The following is a 19,180-nucleotide window of genomic DNA, read 5'->3' on the forward strand; positions in this document are numbered from 1 at the left end:
CAGTTTTATTTTCTTAACACATTGCAGTTTAGTCCTAAAAAAAAAAAAAAAATCAAAAAGCTTTCCTCTACTTGCCAGAATTTAAATTACACTATTCCCTAGGTCCTACAGAATAAATGTCTCACAAATAAGGAAAGATTAATCTATCATCAGTGTTCAAGAATATGCCACCCAAGAAGCTACATCCTGAGAGCCATAAGGGGGAATTATAAGGGGTTTGGAGTATCACACATAATTGCCTAAATTTCTGAGTGTACCCAGTAAATGCAATATTTGTTGTGAACAAATTATTTTCTTTTTCCCCCTAAGGTAAAGATTGGCTTTTTTCATCAAATCTATGAATACCATAAGTCATAGCATACTTAATGAAGAAAATTAGTTTTAAGAAACCCAAGAGGAGAGAATTATCCTGAAAAATTGTAAAAGCAGATAGTATAATTAGATCCTCTGTGGGATACCAAAGGAAGTTATTTTGAAGGTGATAGATGTAATAGACGACAGACTATAACAGACTATACCCCTTGGCACCCATACCAGACTTCAAGTCCACTCAAATAATCTCACCTTGCCTGGTATTTCTTGTATTCTGGGGTGAGACAGTCAATAGTAGGTGGGGAAGACAGCTAACAAGAAGATATTAAAAAAAAAAAAAAAAAAAAAAAAAAAAAACTCCCAATTCTATATTTGGGGAAGAGAAACTAGGGAGTCTTCCCTAGGCTCAGAGAGGAAGCTTAGAAGTCAGTCCCTCCCCACCAAGACACCTGACACCAGATGGAAGACAAGAGAATCTAGAGCAGGAAAGGACCTGGAAGACTATCCAGTCCCACTCATTTTATGTATGAATGAAAAGCTTTTATTTAGGGCTTACTAAGTGCCAAGTACAGTGCTAATAAAGATTAGAAACTGAGGTCTAAAGTAGGATTGTAAATTGCCCAAGATCATATTGGTAAGAGACAAGAGGGCTGGGGCTCCAAATCCAGTGTTCTTTCCACTAGGCAGGGATGCAAACTGATCTCTCTGGGAATGGTGGGCCAATTATTTCCATTTCCATCCATTGCTGCATAGCTCTTAATTGTTAGGAAATGTTTTCTTTTATGGAGTCAAAACCGCTAACTTCATTTTCAGGACTAGGCTTCAGACACCAATAAAGGCCCTAGGGAAGAGGAGGTGTTTCCTTCTTCCAAGTGAAGTGACCACATAGCTCTGCCCATTGGTCTGATCCCTTCTGACAAAGTATTGGCATTCCCACTACACAAAAACCCTTTGGGTTTTGCCCTTCATTATTCAGAAAACTACAGCAGCTCTGGCACACCTTCAATGGCCCCCTAGCACTTGAGTCCATAGACTCATAAGGGCCTAGGTCCAACTCTACCCTACCCACAGAAAAGATCATCTGCTGCAATTCCCAAACAATGAAGTCTTCATTGTCCACCCTCAGACCAAGTGAGGGCTCACTAGCTTAAAAAGGACCTTGGGATATTTCTCTTTTTCAACCCCTATAGAAAAACACACATACACACACACACACACACACACACACACACACACACATGCACACGCACGCGCACACGCATCTCCAGCTACCCAGATGTGTTTCCAGAAGAGAAATTTAATCTAATTTACATACTTCTAGGTACATTAATAACCAGAATGTGGCCACTGAAAAAAGTTAAAAGGTCAATTGCCTCCCGGCTTTACTTGGCCCAGGACTCCAAAATAAAAATCAATGCTCCTTATTCTCTACACAAAACTAGTTTAAAAAAGTGGAAGTTCTAGGAAGCTATACATAAAAAGCAATAGTGAAAGAGGGGGATGAGATGGGGGGAAAATAGTCCCATCCCAGGGGAAGGGGTGAGAACAGGGAGGGGGCTTCTAAAGTACCCCCTGTTGATCTTTGGGGACTTGACTTGGCAGGAGAAAGCTGTCAGCTCTGAGCTTAATTCTTCTCAGGGAAAACCCCTCTCAGGGCCTCAGGCTGCTTGGGGAACCACCAGTGATTTCCGTGGCATAGGAGGCTTTCAGTGCTCCCTAGCCTGGGTATTCAGTGAAGGCCTAAAGCCAACACTGACCCCCCCATACCAGGCATCAGAGAGCCCTGAAGCAAGCACCGTGGGAATGATGCACTCATTTGATTGGGCATCTAATAGGGCAGACAGAGAAAAAAGGAAGGCAGAAGAGAAGAGGGTAGGGAAGGGCAGATCTCCCCATGAAACAAGATGCCCTGGGAGTGTGTGGAAAGTGGGTTGTGTTTGGGGATTTGGGGAGAGGTCAGAAGTAGTGAGAACTATCATGCAGCCAACCTGGGGCAAAAGAGGAACCATATGGTTATTATTAACCACTTGGTGCCTGAGGCAGCAAACAGACAGGGGCTTTGGGATTCTACACACAATTAACTGAGTGGAGACTGACTGCCTATCTCTGGCTCCAGCCCTCAGGGTCCCAACAAAGGAACTATTCTCTATGGCTCTCTGCAGATGTCTAATCTGCTTGGCCACAGACAGAAAGAAGCAAGCCACCTCTCTCCCTCCTGGCATTAAGCAAGACTCCCGAGTGCTCATAGGTATGAGTTTTGCCTTAAAACCTGCAGGGGAGAAATGTCCTCTTTGCACTATTACACCCTAGTTGGGGTAGTTTCCAAGCCCAAGGAAGAGAGGAAAGAAGGGAAGAAAGGAAGGCTAGGAAAACTCATCATCTGTAGTGTTCAAGCTTAGGGCACCAGAGCCTGGGCCTGGGCCTGAGTGTTGAGGTTGTGACTTGCTCCTTTGGAAACGGAACAGAGGAGGTTGGTGAAGAGAGAAAGGGTGAAACCAACAGAGAGAGAAAGGAAGAGAGGTGACTCTGGAATGCTTCACACTGTCTCCCATTACTGGGCCTCTGCCACTGTCTGTGCCTCTGGGGCCTCAGGCTCCACAGGCCGGGGCTCCGCTTTGGAGAAGTTCATTTCCAGGATGTGCCTCTGGAGATGTCGAACCCATTCCTCCTGGATGGAGAGGGGACCTTGGAACTCCACTTCGCAGAACCTGTGGAGGAAAGCCAGAGCATTCAGGAAGGGGCCCCCAAACCCTGACACTCAAAAGGGTAGGGAAGCCTTGGGCCTCCAAACATATGCACCTTACTTAGCCTGCCTCACACCTCATCCAGGGTCCTTTTATTAGCATGAGACTAAGCTACTGTACCAAAATCGTCATAAAACATGGTTTAGATCTAGTTATTTTGCCAGTCTAGTGGAACCAATAGACCCTTTTCTTTTATCATTTTAAGTGCATAAAATTTAAAAAGGGAATTACGTCAAAACAACTATAAAACATTTTTTAAAAAAATATAAACTGGTGCAAATAATTCCAAAGGACTCATGAATGCTATTCACATCTAAATAGCAAAACCAAAGAATTCCTGAGTCCAGAGTAAAGCAGTTTTTTCCACATAATTTTTTCTCGCTTTTCCCCCCTAGGACATGGCTAACATGGAATGTTGTGCATGACTTCATATGCATAATGGGTAGTATTTCTTGCCTTCTCAATGAGTGGGGGAGGAGGTAAAGGGAGAAAATTTGGAACTGAAAATAAGGGTTTCAAAATAATAATTAAAAAAAAAAAGCTTATGGACCTCAGGTGCAAACAAATTAAACACTGGCTTTAGAGAACGTGAAGAGAAATTGCTCAAATTCATTCAAATATGAGCTCTGCCAAACAAGAGCTAATTTAAAAAATCACAAAGGCAAAATCCTTATGGAGAACCAACTGGAACTGAGGAGTTGGTTTAAGCTTAAGGAATAAGAGTCCTAGGAAAGATAGCTAATGGTTTCTAGGCAGGAATAGGAATGATTAATTATTGGATAAGGCATCTTTGAACCTATTTTTGGACTGGAAGGTTCCCAGGCATGTAGATTTACAGAACTTAACTCTCCTAATTTATCACAGAGCCCTTGATAGGTGGGCCATGCCAGGCACTAATGATCCTACACATAAGGATTCCTGCTGCCTCCCCACCGATATCTATAGCATACAACTACAAGAATTGGATGGCACTATAACTATTGCCTAGAGGGTTATAAAAACAAAGGCAAGAAAGAGGCAGAGTGCACTTGACTACTACTTCAGGTCCTGGAGAGGTGGATACCTATCCATCTATAACTCCATAGAACCATACCCTGACAGTTGAGAGCCAGATGACAAAAATTTTCACCACCAGTCATCCAAATGTCACCAATCCCAAATCCAATGTCCCTTGAGGAACATACCTGCATTTTAGAGTGTAGATGTTGCCCACAAATTTCACCAATGACGTCTGAGGAGGGCGGGGGACCAGTGAGGGAACAGGCCTTACTCTGGGAGGTGGCTGTCGCACTTCTTCCAGTTTCTGCTGAAAGTCATTGACCTCCTCACCCCGAGAAGGGGTTGTATCCAGAGGTCGGGCTTGTCTGCGCTCAAATTCTACCCAGGAGAGAGATGGAATCAATATCAGACAAGCAAGACGGGCCTGTAATTGCCATTGTTTCAATACTTCCTCCCTCCCGGTACACACCTATGCACGCACACATACATACAAACTCCCAACCTAGACACCTACAAGATAAGGAAAAGTAATAGGAGCTGAGCTGGTACTAGCTCCCCGTAGGAGAGATACATGTTAATATAAGAAAAAAAATCAAAATTTTCAAATAAAGCCAAAGAGATGGGAGCTTAATTCAAATAAATTCTGTTATGCCTATGCTTATAGGCTAGCCAGATTCCTATCCCTCTAACTTTTCAAATCTCAACCCCATCAATTCCAAGACTACAGGTGGAACACTGAAAGGAGAAGGGACCTGATGAAACACCACTTCCCCATTCACACTACTAAAAAGGGACCCAACAGCAAAGAAGTCTCCCTCTCCTCCCAGTCACTCTACTAATCAAAGCACAACACTCACTATTGATATTCTGACGCTGGTGTTCCTCTGCCTTCACCAATGCCAGAGGTGAGGATCCCAGGGGTCGTTCACCACCATCTCCAGTCCGGCTAGCTTCCCCAGGCCCAAATTCACTCCCCAGGTGCTTATTCATCAGAGTGAGGCTATTGGGAGCCAAGGTGAGGGGCACTCGTTTGTCCCCATCTCGTCCGTGGCCTGAATTACGGAACTTCTTGGTGAAGGGCCGGCCACCTTGAATGTAGCTGCGGTAGGCTCCCACCTTCTGGGGTCTATGCTTAATCCACTCACTCAAGGTCTCAATTGGGGAGCCGTTCACACACCATTCTGTCACCCCAAATTGCCGCAGATGAGCCCGAGCGTGGCTTGCCAGTGCCTTACGATTCTCAAAATAGAGACCACATAGCTCACAACAGGCTTCACTGGCTGTGGGCAGAAAAGGAGATGATGATGAGGGTGTGGTGCCATCTAGAGTCCACAGCTACCTGGATTTGAATTCTGCTTCTCATACTTGCTAGCTGTTAACTAATTTCTCTGAGTTGGTTTCATCCTCTACGAAATTAAGATAGCTATACTTGTAGTACACTTCCCTCACAGAAGTGTAATAAAATAAAGTATAAAGAGTGCTTTGCAATTCTTAGAGTATTATGAAATACAAGTTGTTAGAAGGAAGCTAATATAGACTAAGAGAAGAGCAAATACTTAGAGAAAACAAAGAGTGTCCCCAATGCCTCCATACTCGGGGAAAACTCCACGTCCACCTTGTTTATAATTTATATTTAGGTTATTTTTGTAGCTTTGATTCTAGAAAGTATCTCTGCTGAGATATCTTCCAATAAGACTATATATACCACCCAGGGAACCAGGTCTCTCTGAAGCTTTAAAGAGATACTTCTACTTTAGAAGGATCAGGGATAGGTACCTAGGACAGAAAGAAGGCCTGCTACAAGGCAGGTGGAAAAATGAAAGAGTGGTTTGGATATCCAGCCCTTACTCCCCAAACCCCAAGGGTCTTATCATTGAGGGTCTCATCATTTGTGAAGAGAATCCACCCACCCTCACCTCTAGGTGACAAAGAACCAAAAGTCGGATGGCTAATCAATAGCCAGATTGTGCAAATTCCCACTTCTCATTCAATCCTACCAACTCTAGACTTACAAGTATGTGAGCTTTTGTCATGAATGGTCTTGGTCTTGAAGGGCAGCTCTGTCTGTATATAGGTCTTAGGCTTCATGTCCCCAGTGAGAAGTCGGTCATCAGGCAGCGGCCGCTTTGCCGTCAAGGGGGTGAGGAAACCAGCAGACGGCTTGGCAGCAAGAGGCGAGAGAGTCATCTCCCGGGGTATGTTGGCAGAGCCAGGACCAGGTTTGCCAGGACGACCAGGCAATGGGGTCAAAGACAGAGCCTGAAGCACCTTCCCAGGGGATTTGGGCCCATCCTCACCCAGGGGTGAGGGCAGTTCGCCTGTGGCAGGTTCCTTCTTAATGAGACATGGTTTAGCCTTTTTCTTCAGGATCTCTCGAAGAGTGTCAATGGGTGAACCATTAACTGACCACTCGGTCACCCCCATCTGCCGCAGGTGAGAGCGTGCATGGCTTGACAGACCCTTTCGGTTCTCAAAGAATTCGCCACAGAATTCACAGCGGATGTCCCGGACTGGCTCAGCCCGGGAAGCTGCAGAGAAAGGAAGAGAAGGATGGAAGTGGAAAGGTTCCAGAGCATAGGATGCCAAGCACACTGTGCTTCCCTGGCTCCCTTATCTAGGCCTTTGACCTCCTGATAGGCTGGTGGTTGTTCTAGGAAGCGTTCCTAGGATTCATTCTGATCTAGTGTACTTCCCAAAACAAACTTCTTCAGTGTCTGGCTTAACTGTTCCTGAGCCTTGGACCTAAACCAAAAACAGGTTTCCTGCTCTTTACATACCCATATACTCCAGAAGAGTTTCCACAGACTCTAGTCAAGGCAAGTTTGGACAAAGAATGTCCAATGCCTTGTAGAAGAACTTCTAACACTTACTGTAATCACAATTAGTTATTAATCCCCACAGGGCCCTGGGTCAGTGGAAGCCAGATTTAGAAAGCATTAGCTACTAAGTTAACTTAGCAGCTCTACCCTAATAGGAAAAGGATCCTCCTCATTGCCTTGGCTCTCCTAATCATTAAGGTGGGCTCTTTCCAATTACATTCCTAACAGAATCCCAGATTTCTATGTGTCTCTGTCTTGGACTTGACTACCTTTTTTTATTCCTCCCTCCCCATCACTTGGGGGATAACTTACATAGATTCAGGGGTGCCATGTCTTCACGTGATGCCCAGGGTCCATCAGAGGGGTGTCCTTCACTGTGCAGGCTTCCAGCCAACATTTCCCGTTTGATCTCCATCCGCATTTGGTCAGGCTTTAATTTCTTCTGGAGGGAGGGAGGTGGCAGACCAGGGAACATCTTCCGAGCAGTTGGGGGTGGAGAGGTGGTTGGTGAGTGACCCAGGGGGCTGCTAGATGGCTGCAGTTTCTTGGCAGGGGGCGGTATATGCAGCTCCGAAGCACTTCGAGCCTCCAAGGAGCCACCAGGGCCCCCACCCATTGCCTTGGCCAATCCCTTTGGGCCTGGCAAGGTTGGATTGGGAGGTCCTCCAGCCCGAGGCTGGGTCCGGCGCTTCAGGATTTCTCTCAGGGTGTCAATGGGTGACCCATTGACATACCACTCTGTTACTCCCATCTGCCGCAGATGGGAACGTGCATGGCTTGACAGGCCTTTTCGATTCTCAAAGAACTCACCACAAAACTCACAACGGATGTCCCTGACTGGCTCTGGGCCTGATGCTGGAGAAAGAGGAGAAAGGAAGAAAGGTTACTGGGAAGAGAAGCTGGAGTTACTCAAAATCCTCACCACTCCTCCCCTTCTCCCCTCTATATCACCAAATGCTCCTGGACAACCAAGGATAAGAGGATATCAATGAACTGATTCAGGACTATTAACAGGAAAGGGTCAGAGAAAGCTATCTAGGCAGGGTGGCAGAAAGCAGGGAGGGACAGAGAGAGAATAGGGATTCAGGAGGAGATGGGGATGAGAGATGCTCCCCATAGGAAGGCACTTGAAGCAAACTGCCCCTGCAAGACATTTCCTGTGATCTCCACTCATGTGCCCATTTTTCAGTGGGGCTGGAGGACGACCACTGGAGTAAAGGAGGAGGGCCGACAGAGCTCTGGCCTCTGTCTCATAGGACTTTTGTCAACAGCCTTCAAGTTGCTCTTGTTTTGGATACTGTGATTCCTCCGTGGTGACCAAATTCCCTAAACCGCGGTGGCTCCTGAATGAGCAGCTAGTGCCGTCGTTAGAAGAAACCTCTGAAGTAGAGGATACAACTGCCCACACCGCCCTCCCTATGATCACAGGGCCCTGGGGACTTCCGAAGGCAAAGAGTGGCCACAGATGGCAAAGATGAGAACCTGAGCAGGGGAAACCCCAAGATAGGGGAATGGCTCCCTCAATGGAAGCCCAACCAAGGGTTCCCCTCCCAGGAGAGCCCCCATAAACATGGTGTCCCCTCCCAGAGGAGGCAGGCAAGTAGGGCCATGGAAAGCCTCCTAGTCAATTACAACCCAGGCCCCTGGACAAAGAAAAGCCCAGTCACATGAAGGACCTTCCTGTTCCCTTCCCTCAAATGGGAAGTGATAAAAGTTTCCCTGGACCCCCAAGGGGGAGGCAGGGGCTGGAGGGGAGAAGAGACAGTGGAAGAGAGAACCTACAGAGATTGAGAGGAGACAGCTCCACGTCTGAGGCCCAGAATATGCTGGCAGAGAGATCCTGCTTCCCCCGAAGGCTGGCCTCACCCGACGCCCTCGGTTTGGGCTTCTTGGCGGGCGGGGGGGAGAGCAGTGAGAGAGCCGTGGCCGAGGGCCGGAGGGCCGAAAAGCCAGACCGCCCAGGCTCTGCCAGCACCTCCCGCTCTGCTGGGAGGCGGGTCTGGAAGCCGTCGCTCTTGATGAGCTCGTGAAGCACGTCTATGGGGGATCCCTTGGCATCCGGGTCGCTCACCCCCAGGTGGCGCAGGTGGGCTCTGGCGTGACTGGACAGGCCCTTTCTGGTCTCAAACCAGGCCCCGCACAACTGGCAATCAAGCTCTCTGCCCGAATCACTATCTAAAGCTGCGGAGACAAAACATACGGGGGGTCACCATGCCCGTCCCCTGGGGCCATGCTGCTGGTCCCCCAGGGAAGGGGAAAGTATTGTTCCCACCCCAGCCAGGCCCTGGGGAGCCATAGCAGTGGAAGGTCCAGGAGACTGAGTCTGTTTCAGCCACTTATGCCAGAGTTCCTGGCAAAAAAGTCACAGAATCTGGTTCGTTCCTTGACTGCAGGAGATACTCAGGACTAAAGATTTTAACCAAAGATTCATTTCTGGAGATTCATTTTTTTTTTCTTTTTTTTAACCTTACTTTCACTTGGGAAGCCCAGAGATAATCCCCCCGGGGGATCCAACTTTGTACATCAAGAGTCAGAAGACAAAAGCTCCGTGATTTCAGAGTGAGGGGCAGCTCATTTGAAAGGAAGTTGGAACAGTTTGACATTCCTGAGTCCCTCACCATATCCATACAAATTTGAACCCTGGGCTCCAATCATGGGATGCCATGCAGGGCAGGGTATACTACCTGGGTCAAAGCCAAGAGCCCAGACCTGGCGAGTGGCACATAGCCAAGCACAACAGCTGACAAAGGGAACCCCATGCACCCATGGGAATGGAATGGTTGAAAAGCAACTGTACCAGAGGAATTAAGGAGGCAGAATTAGATGGGTGACAGGCCCAGATAAAGGAGACAAAGCTGTAGGTATTCAACTGCCCTTTCAGGACTAGTGTTGGCTCTTCAATGGGACAAGCAAATGGCAAGTGTGCAGCTGACTCTGCTGTCCTCCCCTCACAAAGGATGCTGCTTAGGTGGAGTACCTGTGTTTCCCAATTACACCCAAGTAGAAATAAAGCCCTACCCAGGTATCTTGGGGAGAGGGGAACTTGGCAAGAGCTGTGCCTTGGGACCTCACAGGGACTCAGAACCAGTGGCTCTTCTTTGAGAGCTCAACCAATCCGGGAGGTTGCAAACAACTCTCAAAAGCAGAGGTTTTTTATGGAGCCCACAGCTCCAGCGAGAGTTCTGTACAGATAGGGGAAGGCCAGCAGAGGCCCGAGAAAGAAGAGGTGCCCTGATTCTGGTGCTCTGTGCCCTAAGGCCTCCAGCAACACTCTGGTGACTGGGGTACTGGCCGAATAAGAGGAGCCCTGGCTAGCCTCCCATAGACCTGGAGTTTCTTGGTCACCAAAGGAAAAAAGACCAAGCTGATGCATCAGACTGCAGGACAGGGAAGGATCAATAGGCAGAGTCCAGGAGGAGGGGAACCTGGATGCCTGAACATCTGCCTCCCAGGTCTTAGGCCCAGGGGAAGATCGGGAACATGAGAGAGATGGCCCCACTCAACAGCTGCAGTCCAGAGGGCCAGCAGCAAAGAAAAGTAGTGGGGGATGAGAACAAGTGGGACCTATGGATAAGCTGTTACATCTTAGCTTTCAGTCACAGATGCCCAAGCTGACCTGAGCTTTAAGTGCTCAAGTTGAAATTCCTTCTAGGGGAATTATTAAATCGGGCCTCCTAGCAGCCACATATAATCCCCCTCCCCACCACCAATCCCTTTTCCCCACGGTCCCACCTCCCAAATTTTCTTGACCTTACCCAGCTTAAAAAATCCCAACTCACTGAGGTTCAGGGGCCCCTCATCCTCTGGCTGAGGCCACTGCGCCTTCGGGGAGCCTGACAGGGGGCTCAGGGGCAGCTTGGGGCTCTTGTCCTCAGGGTTCTTGGGTGGGGGGGACCCCGACAAAGCAGGCGGCACCTTCTTGAGGAGAGGGGAGCCTGGTGGGTGGGAAAGGCCCTTGGATGAGAAGCCAGGGGGTGACTTGATAGCCTTGTTGATGGGGGTATCAGGGGATCTGTCAACTGCCTTGCTGAGAGTCAACAGGCCTGAGCGGGGAGAGGCAGTTGCCTCCTTTGGGGAGCCCGATTTCTTGGCCAGGGGTAGGGGCAGGGGGCTGCTGTCAGGTTTTCCTTTCTGTTTCATCAGCTCGTACAGCAGGTCGATGGGGGCTCCGCTACTTTCAGACTCAGCCACCCCTAGCTGACGCAGGTGGGAGCGCGCATGGCTGGAAAGGCCTTTTCGGGTCTCAAAACAAGCACCACACACCTCACATGTTGTCAGATTCTGAGCTGGAAATCAAGAGAGACACAGAGACATAGAACAGGCAGGCACATGAGGTCATGCTGGGAAGAGAAACACCTAAGGTGGCCCTTTGAGGCCTGGCCCCAAGTATCTTTCCATGAGGCCATCTTAACATGAGAATAGCAGAGTAGATGGCCAGAGTGCTATAGAAGCAAATTCTCAGATGGGTTCTGATTGACAAAGAGAATTCCCAAGCAAGAGGGCCGGTGGCCTCACAAAGAAATCCCTGGATGACTAATCCTCAGTGGGAATTTACCAAAGCAATGACTCTAACGACCTCTACAGCACTCTCACTAACAAAGTGCATATTTAAAAAAAAAAAAAAAAAAGTGCATAAGTTGGGGATGGAGGAAGTAGAGAATCTCCAGTCAATACCCTCCTCAGCTGCCTCAGATGACAAAGAAACTCACCTTTGAGATCTGGGGGTTCTTGTTTGCTCCCATGGGGGATCTCTGGAGACATCTTGTTACCCAACCTGCTGGTGGTCTGATCTAGCTGCCCTGGGGGAAGGCTCTTCTTTGGGAGTGGGGGTGAGGCCAGCTCCACAGCCACCATCTCTTCTTCCTCAGAGGCCAGAACTGTCCAGGGAGGGAACATTAGGAGAGGAAGAGACAGACATATATATTCAGGCTGAATAAAGGAACAAGAAACACACTAGCAAAATACAGAAAACAATAACCAAATGCTACCCATCACAAAACACCTATGTTTTTTGCATGGTTCCTACACACAATACTGGCTGCATCCACATAGTGACTGACAAAGCAGGAATCAGTTGGCTACCCATTAAAGCTCATAGCTCTAGCCTCAAAGATTTAGATCTCTTCATCCAATCTCCAGAGAATCTTAGTCTGTCCCAAATACCCTGGAGTCAACAAAGGCAAGATTTTGGGTGAACAGCTGGCTAAAAACAATGAAAAGCTCTAAACTGAAAGAAGCTAAACAGTTGGGTACCCTTATCAATCAAGCTTTTACACAAAGAAAAAGAAGGAACTCTACATTTCCCATGCTTTCTTCAAACTGCAGGAGATTTACACAAAGTCAATGTCAAGCAAGAGTGGCTACACATTGCATAATATTAAGTCTTATCATATCCAAAACAAATTATAAGTTCATTCCTCTCAAGCTAATTCCAGGATAACTTGCCCAAATGAATATCAGGATAAAAAAAGACTGAATTTTGAGAAACTAGATAGGAAGTCCCCTCTCTACTACTTACCTAGGTGACCATGGGCACCTAACTGTTTTGAGACTTGATGACTATAGGATTTTGTCTTTAGAGATGGAAGGGATCACAGAAGGTTATCTTGCTAACCCCATCCTTTTACAAATGGTTCAGGTTGAGGCCTATAGCCATAGAATGACTTACCCAAAGTCACAGGATTAGACTAAGTGAGTTCTAAGGTCAATCTCAGCTCTGATTCTAAAATTTTATAATCCTCCATCCTCTGACTGGGTTTTCCCCACCGAGTCTGTTCCCTAATTCCATTTCACCCAGGAAGGCCCACTTAAGAGGCTCTTCTAAGAAACATAACAATGGGGCTCCTCAGGTGACCTGGGACCAGGAGGTAGGAAGGCAGTCCTGAGTAAAGCCGGAACCTCTCCAATATCAGTTGGATCTGCTGTTTAAGCATACAATCCCATCAGTTGGCAAGTCAGGCCACAAAGATGGATCTGGAAGAAGGAGTAGGCGAGGCAGAGAAAAGGAATATCCAGGATGGTAGGGGAAAGCTGTGCACATGCTATATATTCTGGGAGAAAGAGTTGGGCCTTAGCTGTGACTGTACAATGAAAAGCTCCGACCTTTTTTAACGAGAAGCTGATAAGCTTCCAGAAGACAAAAGGGGCTTGCCCAAGACCACAAAAGTAAAAGGGCAGAGGCGCGATCAGGAGCCGAGGCCTCTGCGTCCCGGCCAGGACTCTACCGCACACAGCTCGCCCTCCCTCCTGCGCTCCGGGCACCTTCTCACCACCACTGGGGGCAGGCAGAGGCGGGATGGCCCGTCCCACACAGACGTTAGCCACCCCGTCCCGGGGCAGTCTGACCCTTGAATTTTACAGTAAAGAAAACCGAGACCTAAAAGCACAGTGGGGTTCCCCAGGTCCACAATGACGAACTATGGGTCAGAAAAGGGACTCGGGGGCGACTCGGGACAATTCCCCCATATTAGGATCAGGAGGCGAAGGGAAGAGGAAAGGTTCGGCCCGGCCGCGCTGCTGGTATGGGAGGCAGAAATGACAAGGCTAGGGAGACTTTCTCTTTTTGGAGGCAGGGGGAATTAGGGACTGAACTGGGAACTTTAGTTTCCCCCCCAATAAGACAAGGCGGCTAAACCGGGTGAGAAACCCCCAAACTGCTACTCCGGCCTCCTCCGCAGGCCCTGGCCGGGCACTCACGGAGCCGGGTGCTTCCCAGGCTATTCTCTCCCTCCCCCAACCGGGCCCGCTCCCCTCTCTTCGAGCCGGGCCCCGCGGCCTCCCAGGCCTTCCCGGAAGGGAGGCCCGTGGCGCCTGCTCCGGCTCGGGCCAGGGCTCGGATCCCCACGAGGCGCAGCACGGCACGGCCTCCTCACCCGGCGCGGCCCCCGGGCCCGGGCCCGGACCCGGGCCCGATCCTGCTCCAGCTCCAGCTCCCAGCCCCGGCTCGGGCCCGTCTCTCGGCGGCGGCGGCGGCAGCGGCGGCGGCGGCGGCGGGAGCAGCGTCGGCGGCGGCGTTGGCGGCGGGGAAGGGGACGGGGACGGGGACGGGGACGGGGGCGGCCCCCCCGCGGGCGCGCGCTCCCGGGCCCCCCCGCGCGGTCCCGCCGCCGCCGCCGCCCTCCCGTCCGCTTTTGTCACTCGGCACTGGGCGGTGGAGGCGGCCATCTTGGGTCCGGCGCACGCGGGGCGGCCGCCCCAGGCGGGAGCAGCCGAGCGCCGAGTGTGCGCCGGCCTCCTCCCTCCTCTCTCCTCCGCTCCGCCCCGCCCCGCCCCGACGCCCGGACACCCGGAGCTGGGACGGGAGGAGCCGGCCGAAGGAGTCAGGCCGGAGAGAGCGAGCACCGAGCTAGCCGCCAGCCAGGAGCAAGCGAACGCCAGAGGGCCGTTCTCCGCTCTTCCTTTCGCCTTACTTTGCCCCGCCTTGCCCCCAGACTGGAAGACGCGGGACCTTCCAGCCCGACCCTGGGAGGAAGAGTGTTTCTGGGCATTCACTTGGTCCACCGCCCTATTCTCCTATAGATGGGGAAAGCGAGGCCCGCAGAAAAGTGACGGACCTAAATCACAAAGGCAGGGGTCTGGAGCAAGCGGGACTTGAACCCGGGCTGACCTCCCAGAAGCCAAATCCAGTGCTTTTGATATAATGCTGGTGAACTATAAGCCATGGGGCGGAGCCCTCTTTGTTCCAGCCGCAAGGCCCCGGTTGGGCAGCGCCCTGGGCCCGGTCTCCCGGGACTAGAGCACTAACCGCCCCCCAAGCGCCTGAGGTTCCCCTTTGGCAATTTAAAATCCGTGGGCCCTTTCTCAGTAAAAAACACAAAGTGCTTTGGATACCGAGGGAAACAATTCTGCCGTAACGTGGCTATTCAGAAAAAAGTGATGAAGCTCCTGGGGCTCCAGAGCCGAAAGCCCGAAGTTCTCCCACAGTCTGGCCTCAGGCACAGGATCTGAAAGCGATTCTGTGCAGTCCAACCCCCTCTACAAAAGGAATCCCCGAGGCACAGAGCCAAAAAGTTGGCCATGCTCGAAGATTCCAGAGGACGGCGAACTCGCCCCCTCTCTAGACACATCCATGACTCTGACCCCGCTGGCTGAGGCCCCTGGAGAATTCCCAAGAAGAGGGCCCATCCAGTATAGAATCCCAAGTCCAACCCAGGCCCATCAGAAATCCATCCTTGGGAAATGCCCAGCAGCAGGCCCGTCCAGCCTGTGCCCAGGACCTTCGCCAGGGATAGCTTGCTTCCACTTGGAATTGTTGGGGAGAGTAGAGTGTTGGTTTGGTTCTGTTTTGTTTTCTGTCACTACACAGGTACACTTGCCAAGATGATTGTTTTATGGAGAAACACAAGGCAAGTGCTTACAAGGTGGTCAGAAAAAGCCACCCAAGGACACTTTCAAGGGCTCTCGAGAACTTTAGAACTGATTTTAGGACATGGGATACACTGGCACAGGACCACCCAGCCTGATGTACCTTCATCTCAGAGAAGGTGGTGTGCTCTATGAGCAAAGCAGAATTTGAATTATTTCAGAAGAAACTTGAAATGGTCAAAGTTAAGAGTGTGCACTCCATATGTTCATATGTTGGTACCCAACCTGGCAGAGCTTTCCAAGCTGGTATTGGCCTGATCAGCCACATTCAGATACACTGTAACTCTACTCTTAATATAGTGATTTCATTTTGGTCCTCTTCCAGAACAAAAGACAACAATCAACCAACCAATCTACCTCTTTACACTTCCCAATGAGTGCTCCTAATTTTGCCCTAAAAGCCCAACAAGAAAATGTCTAAAAGTCAGACCCCAAATTCTCCTGGCATCCTAAGATATCGGTCTCCTAAAGCAGCCTCGTAGAGCTCTGGGAAGTCATGCATCCTCTACTCATGTAGAGTTTGAAAAGATGTCGTTAAAAGATAATGCAAAAAGATGCAGCCTGAAGCTGGCTCCCATGGAGGTTAGCAGTAAAGACAAGGCTCTCAGCCAAGGAAGTTGCCACCATCCTTCAGCTTAAGGAGACAATGTCCACAGAGAAAGGAAAATTGCCATATAGAGTGGTGGAAAGAATTGGGGCTCAGGCCTCTGAGAAAAAACAACCAATCCTATCCACCAGTACCACCAAAAAAAACAAACAAACAAACAAAAAAAAAACTCAACATGATGATCAGTCTCAAAAGAAAGAGCACAGGTCCCCACAGAATGAGATACTGGTCCTTTCCTTGGTAGGGGGAGAAAAGGGATTATCAGAGACTGATAATCCATTCTGCTCCTGACCAAATTCCAATAGAGTTGGCAACTCTGGCTATGGGAGGACAGATTGAGATTGTGGTTCAGGGAGAGCCAAGATCAGAACACAGGTTCTGGAAATTCTGTCCTGCCAAAAAAAGGAAAAAGGGGGGAGGGGAGGCAACCAGGTGGTGCAGTGGATAGAGCACCAGCCCTGAAGTCAGGAGGACCTGAGTTCAAATTTGACCTCAGACACTTAACACAGCCTAGCTGTGTGACCCTGGGCAAGACACTTACTTCCAATTGCCTCAGCAAAAAAAAAAAAAAAAAAAAAAAAAAAAAAAAAAAAAAAAAAGGTCGGGGGGGGAACCTACACTAGAAACTGCTCAGGGGCACAGGAATGAATTTTCTGGGTCCTGTAGAGTGAAAACTAGCTTCCAGTAACTTTACACAGGGAAGAGACATAGACCTCAGGTTAGCTCATAATTTCCAGTGGAAACGGGAGTTAGAGGTGCAGCATTCTAATCCCAGCTCTGCCCTGCCATCAGTGAGACTTTGGAAAATCACTCTCCCTCTCTGGGGTTAGCTTCCTGATAGAACAAATGAAGGTGTTGGTCTTGGTAGTTTTAAAGATCTAATTCTAAAATACTGTGATACCCCATGGCCTGAAGCTAACTCCCCAAGCTAGGCAAGCATCCATAGTTTGTCCAGAATCAGTAGATGGCGCTGGGCAGCCAGGTACTCAGGTGGCTTGAAAACAGGCTTCTTAACCTGGGATTCACCAAGAACTTGAGAAGGGAAAAAAAAATCTTTGTTTCTACTAATCTTTAACTGAATTTTGACATTTTCTTTACTTAGGGATGATGGCAACCAATGATTCTGAGAAGGGGTCCCTCCGTAGACTTCACCAAACTGCTATAGGAGTCCCCAATATCAAAAACTATTAAAATTAGCTCTTCACTAGAAGGCAATCGTACACCTCAAGGCTCCTCAGACAGTCACATATCTTGCACTACCAACTCTCCCCCTCATTCATGGGCCAAGGACAGCTGTAGAAAGATGGTTCCATTCCACTGAAAGCTCAAACTATTTTTGTTTCTTAGCCTTTCTTTGTATCTTCAGGGCTTGAAGAGGGCAAGCCCACATGTGAGGGAGGCAGCTTCCAGGTCTGTGCCCTTGGGTCACAAGTCTTGGGTAGCTTTAGTACTGAAAGTTGTGAAAAACAACTTTGTGATTCCTCATCTAGTTTCAAAGCTGGGGTGGGTCTTACCCCAAAGCTCAGTTACAAGGTTAGACTTCCCAAATCAGCAACCCAAGCATACCCCCCTAAACTAGAGGAGGAGTAGTCTGGGCACCACCACAAACAAGTGGGCTTGGAAAGGCCTAATCAGTACTGCTCATTATCTCTAGAGAGAGGAGGTCCCAGAGATTATTGAAACCCCTAGAGATACCTCAAAGAATCCTGCCAGAGAACCTTGAGATATAGCATCTGATTCACCAAGAGGTTAAGGCAATATACGGGTCATCTTGGCATGGGGAAGAGCAAAGATTAATTCCATACACAATTTTCTGAATTCATAAAGACTCTTTTCCAAATTCCAAAACAAATCTCCCATTCCAGACCTCTCTGATATAAGCATCCCCACCATTTTCCTGGGCTCATGGACTTTTTTGTTTTTGTTTTTCTGTCCCAGATCCCCACCATTTCCAGCCTAGTTAAGGCTGGGAATCACTTCACATAGATTAATCCAACAGCCTTTTCCATTTCAAACCATCTTCCCTAGGTTACTAGTTAATCAACTAAAATCCAGCTGATCATATCACTCCCTTGAGTCAAATATTCAGGGGCATTCAAGGTTCTCCACAATCTCTCTTCCACTTATCCATATCTTTTCCATACATCAAGACTCTGAGGATCCCTCAACTTCGTCAGCCTATGTACATATCAGTACAGTCCACTGGAAAAGAGTGGTTTGGCATCCAAAGACTGGTTTGCACACTACTCTGATAACTACCACCTTTGCAACCCCTACACAAGCTCTATGATCTCTCTGATCCTGAATTCTTGACATAAAAAATGAGTGGATGGGCACAAAGGTACATTCCAGGATCTATAATCATCATGATATTGCCCTTAGTCTTAACTACTTATGATCACAACCAATCTTGTCTTGGCTTCCAATTGTTTTACAAATCTCCAACCAAACTAAATGGGAAAGGAGCATGTCTCCCCAATAGTACCAAATTCGAGGCTAAGCATACAGGGATTCCCTCCCCAATGCCATCTGCATTTAAGGATGTTTGTAAAATGAACATGACCTAGAGAAGAGAGACTGGGGTCAAATGTAGGAAAAGCTCTTTGCAGACAAGAGAGTTATTATAATTAGGAAAGGGACCTAAACTCCTCCAGGGTGTCTCTTCTCTAGGCTTGTGCCACCTTCATGTAATCATCTACTCCAGATTAAAAACTAGTCAGGAACCTTTTGGAATCCATGAACTTGGGATCCCTCCCCTCTCCCCAGGCAGGAGTCATATATCTAACTGTATGAAAAAACTCAGGTTTCTCTTACCATCTCGGTAGATTGGCCCCAACTCATCACCCCAGGCTTGGGGAAATGGAGAGAGTGGCGAGCCCCGCCCTCTGCATTCCGACAAAGTCATCAGGCTGGGTGGGCCAAAGCCCAGCATCTCCCTCTCACAGCCTGGGGATCCAGGCTCCCCCGGGCCCGGGGCTACCAACACAGGGCGCTCTGCCGATGCTGCCAGCAGCTCCTTGAGAATGTTGATAGGTGAAATGGTGAGCTCCCAGTTGGTAATGCCAAAGTCACGCAGGTGAGCTCGGGCATGGCTAGAAAGGCCTGCTCGGGTGTCAAAGCCTGCTCCACAGAACTCACAGCGCATCAAGCTGAACGTGCTGGGGTCAAAGTTGGCAACTGTGGAGAGAAGAGCAAGATGGCCAGTCACATAGGGGTCTCCTTGCCCTGAACCGCTTCTGGGGACTAACAACGTAGCCTCTGTCTGCCTCCCATTCTGCCCGATGGCACCTCTTTCTTGGACTCAGCTGTGCACATTCCCCATAATCCCTTATCCT

At 49.0% G+C, this 19,180-nt stretch overlaps 1 protein-coding gene across 6 annotated transcripts in view; it reads right to left on the reverse strand.

Moving 5' to 3' along the window:
- Positions 1-1,593: 1,593 nt before the first annotated feature.
- Positions 1,594-19,180, reverse strand: part of WIZ (WIZ zinc finger) — a 42,681-nt gene continuing 25,094 nt past the window's right edge. For 4 of the 6 annotated variants that reach the window (XM_031947928.1, XM_031947931.1, XM_031947930.1 and 1 more), the window contains 9 exons: positions 18,660-19,022; positions 11,584-11,751; positions 10,630-11,160; positions 8,657-9,055; positions 7,187-7,729; positions 6,068-6,583; positions 4,913-5,335; positions 4,241-4,433; positions 1,594-3,020 (listed from right to left, as the gene is read on the reverse strand). In XM_031947928.1, coding sequence (XP_031803788.1) covers positions 2,864-3,020; positions 4,241-4,433; positions 4,913-5,335; positions 6,068-6,583; positions 7,187-7,729; positions 8,657-9,055; positions 10,630-11,160; positions 11,584-11,751; positions 18,660-19,022 — 3,293 coding nt within the window. In that variant the 3' untranslated portion in view covers positions 1,594-2,863. Of the gene's footprint in view, positions 3,021-4,240; positions 4,434-4,912; positions 5,336-6,067; positions 6,584-7,186; positions 7,730-8,656; positions 9,056-10,629; positions 11,161-11,583; positions 11,752-13,746; positions 14,139-18,659; positions 19,023-19,180 lie in introns of those variants that run through there. The other 2 variants (XM_031947932.1, XM_031947933.1) reach the window with 2 other exon arrangements.

This window comes from Sarcophilus harrisii, chromosome 1 (genome assembly GCF_902635505.1).
Source record: "Sarcophilus harrisii chromosome 1, mSarHar1.11, whole genome shotgun sequence".
Taxonomy (NCBI): Eukaryota; Metazoa; Chordata; class Mammalia; order Dasyuromorphia; family Dasyuridae; genus Sarcophilus; species Sarcophilus harrisii.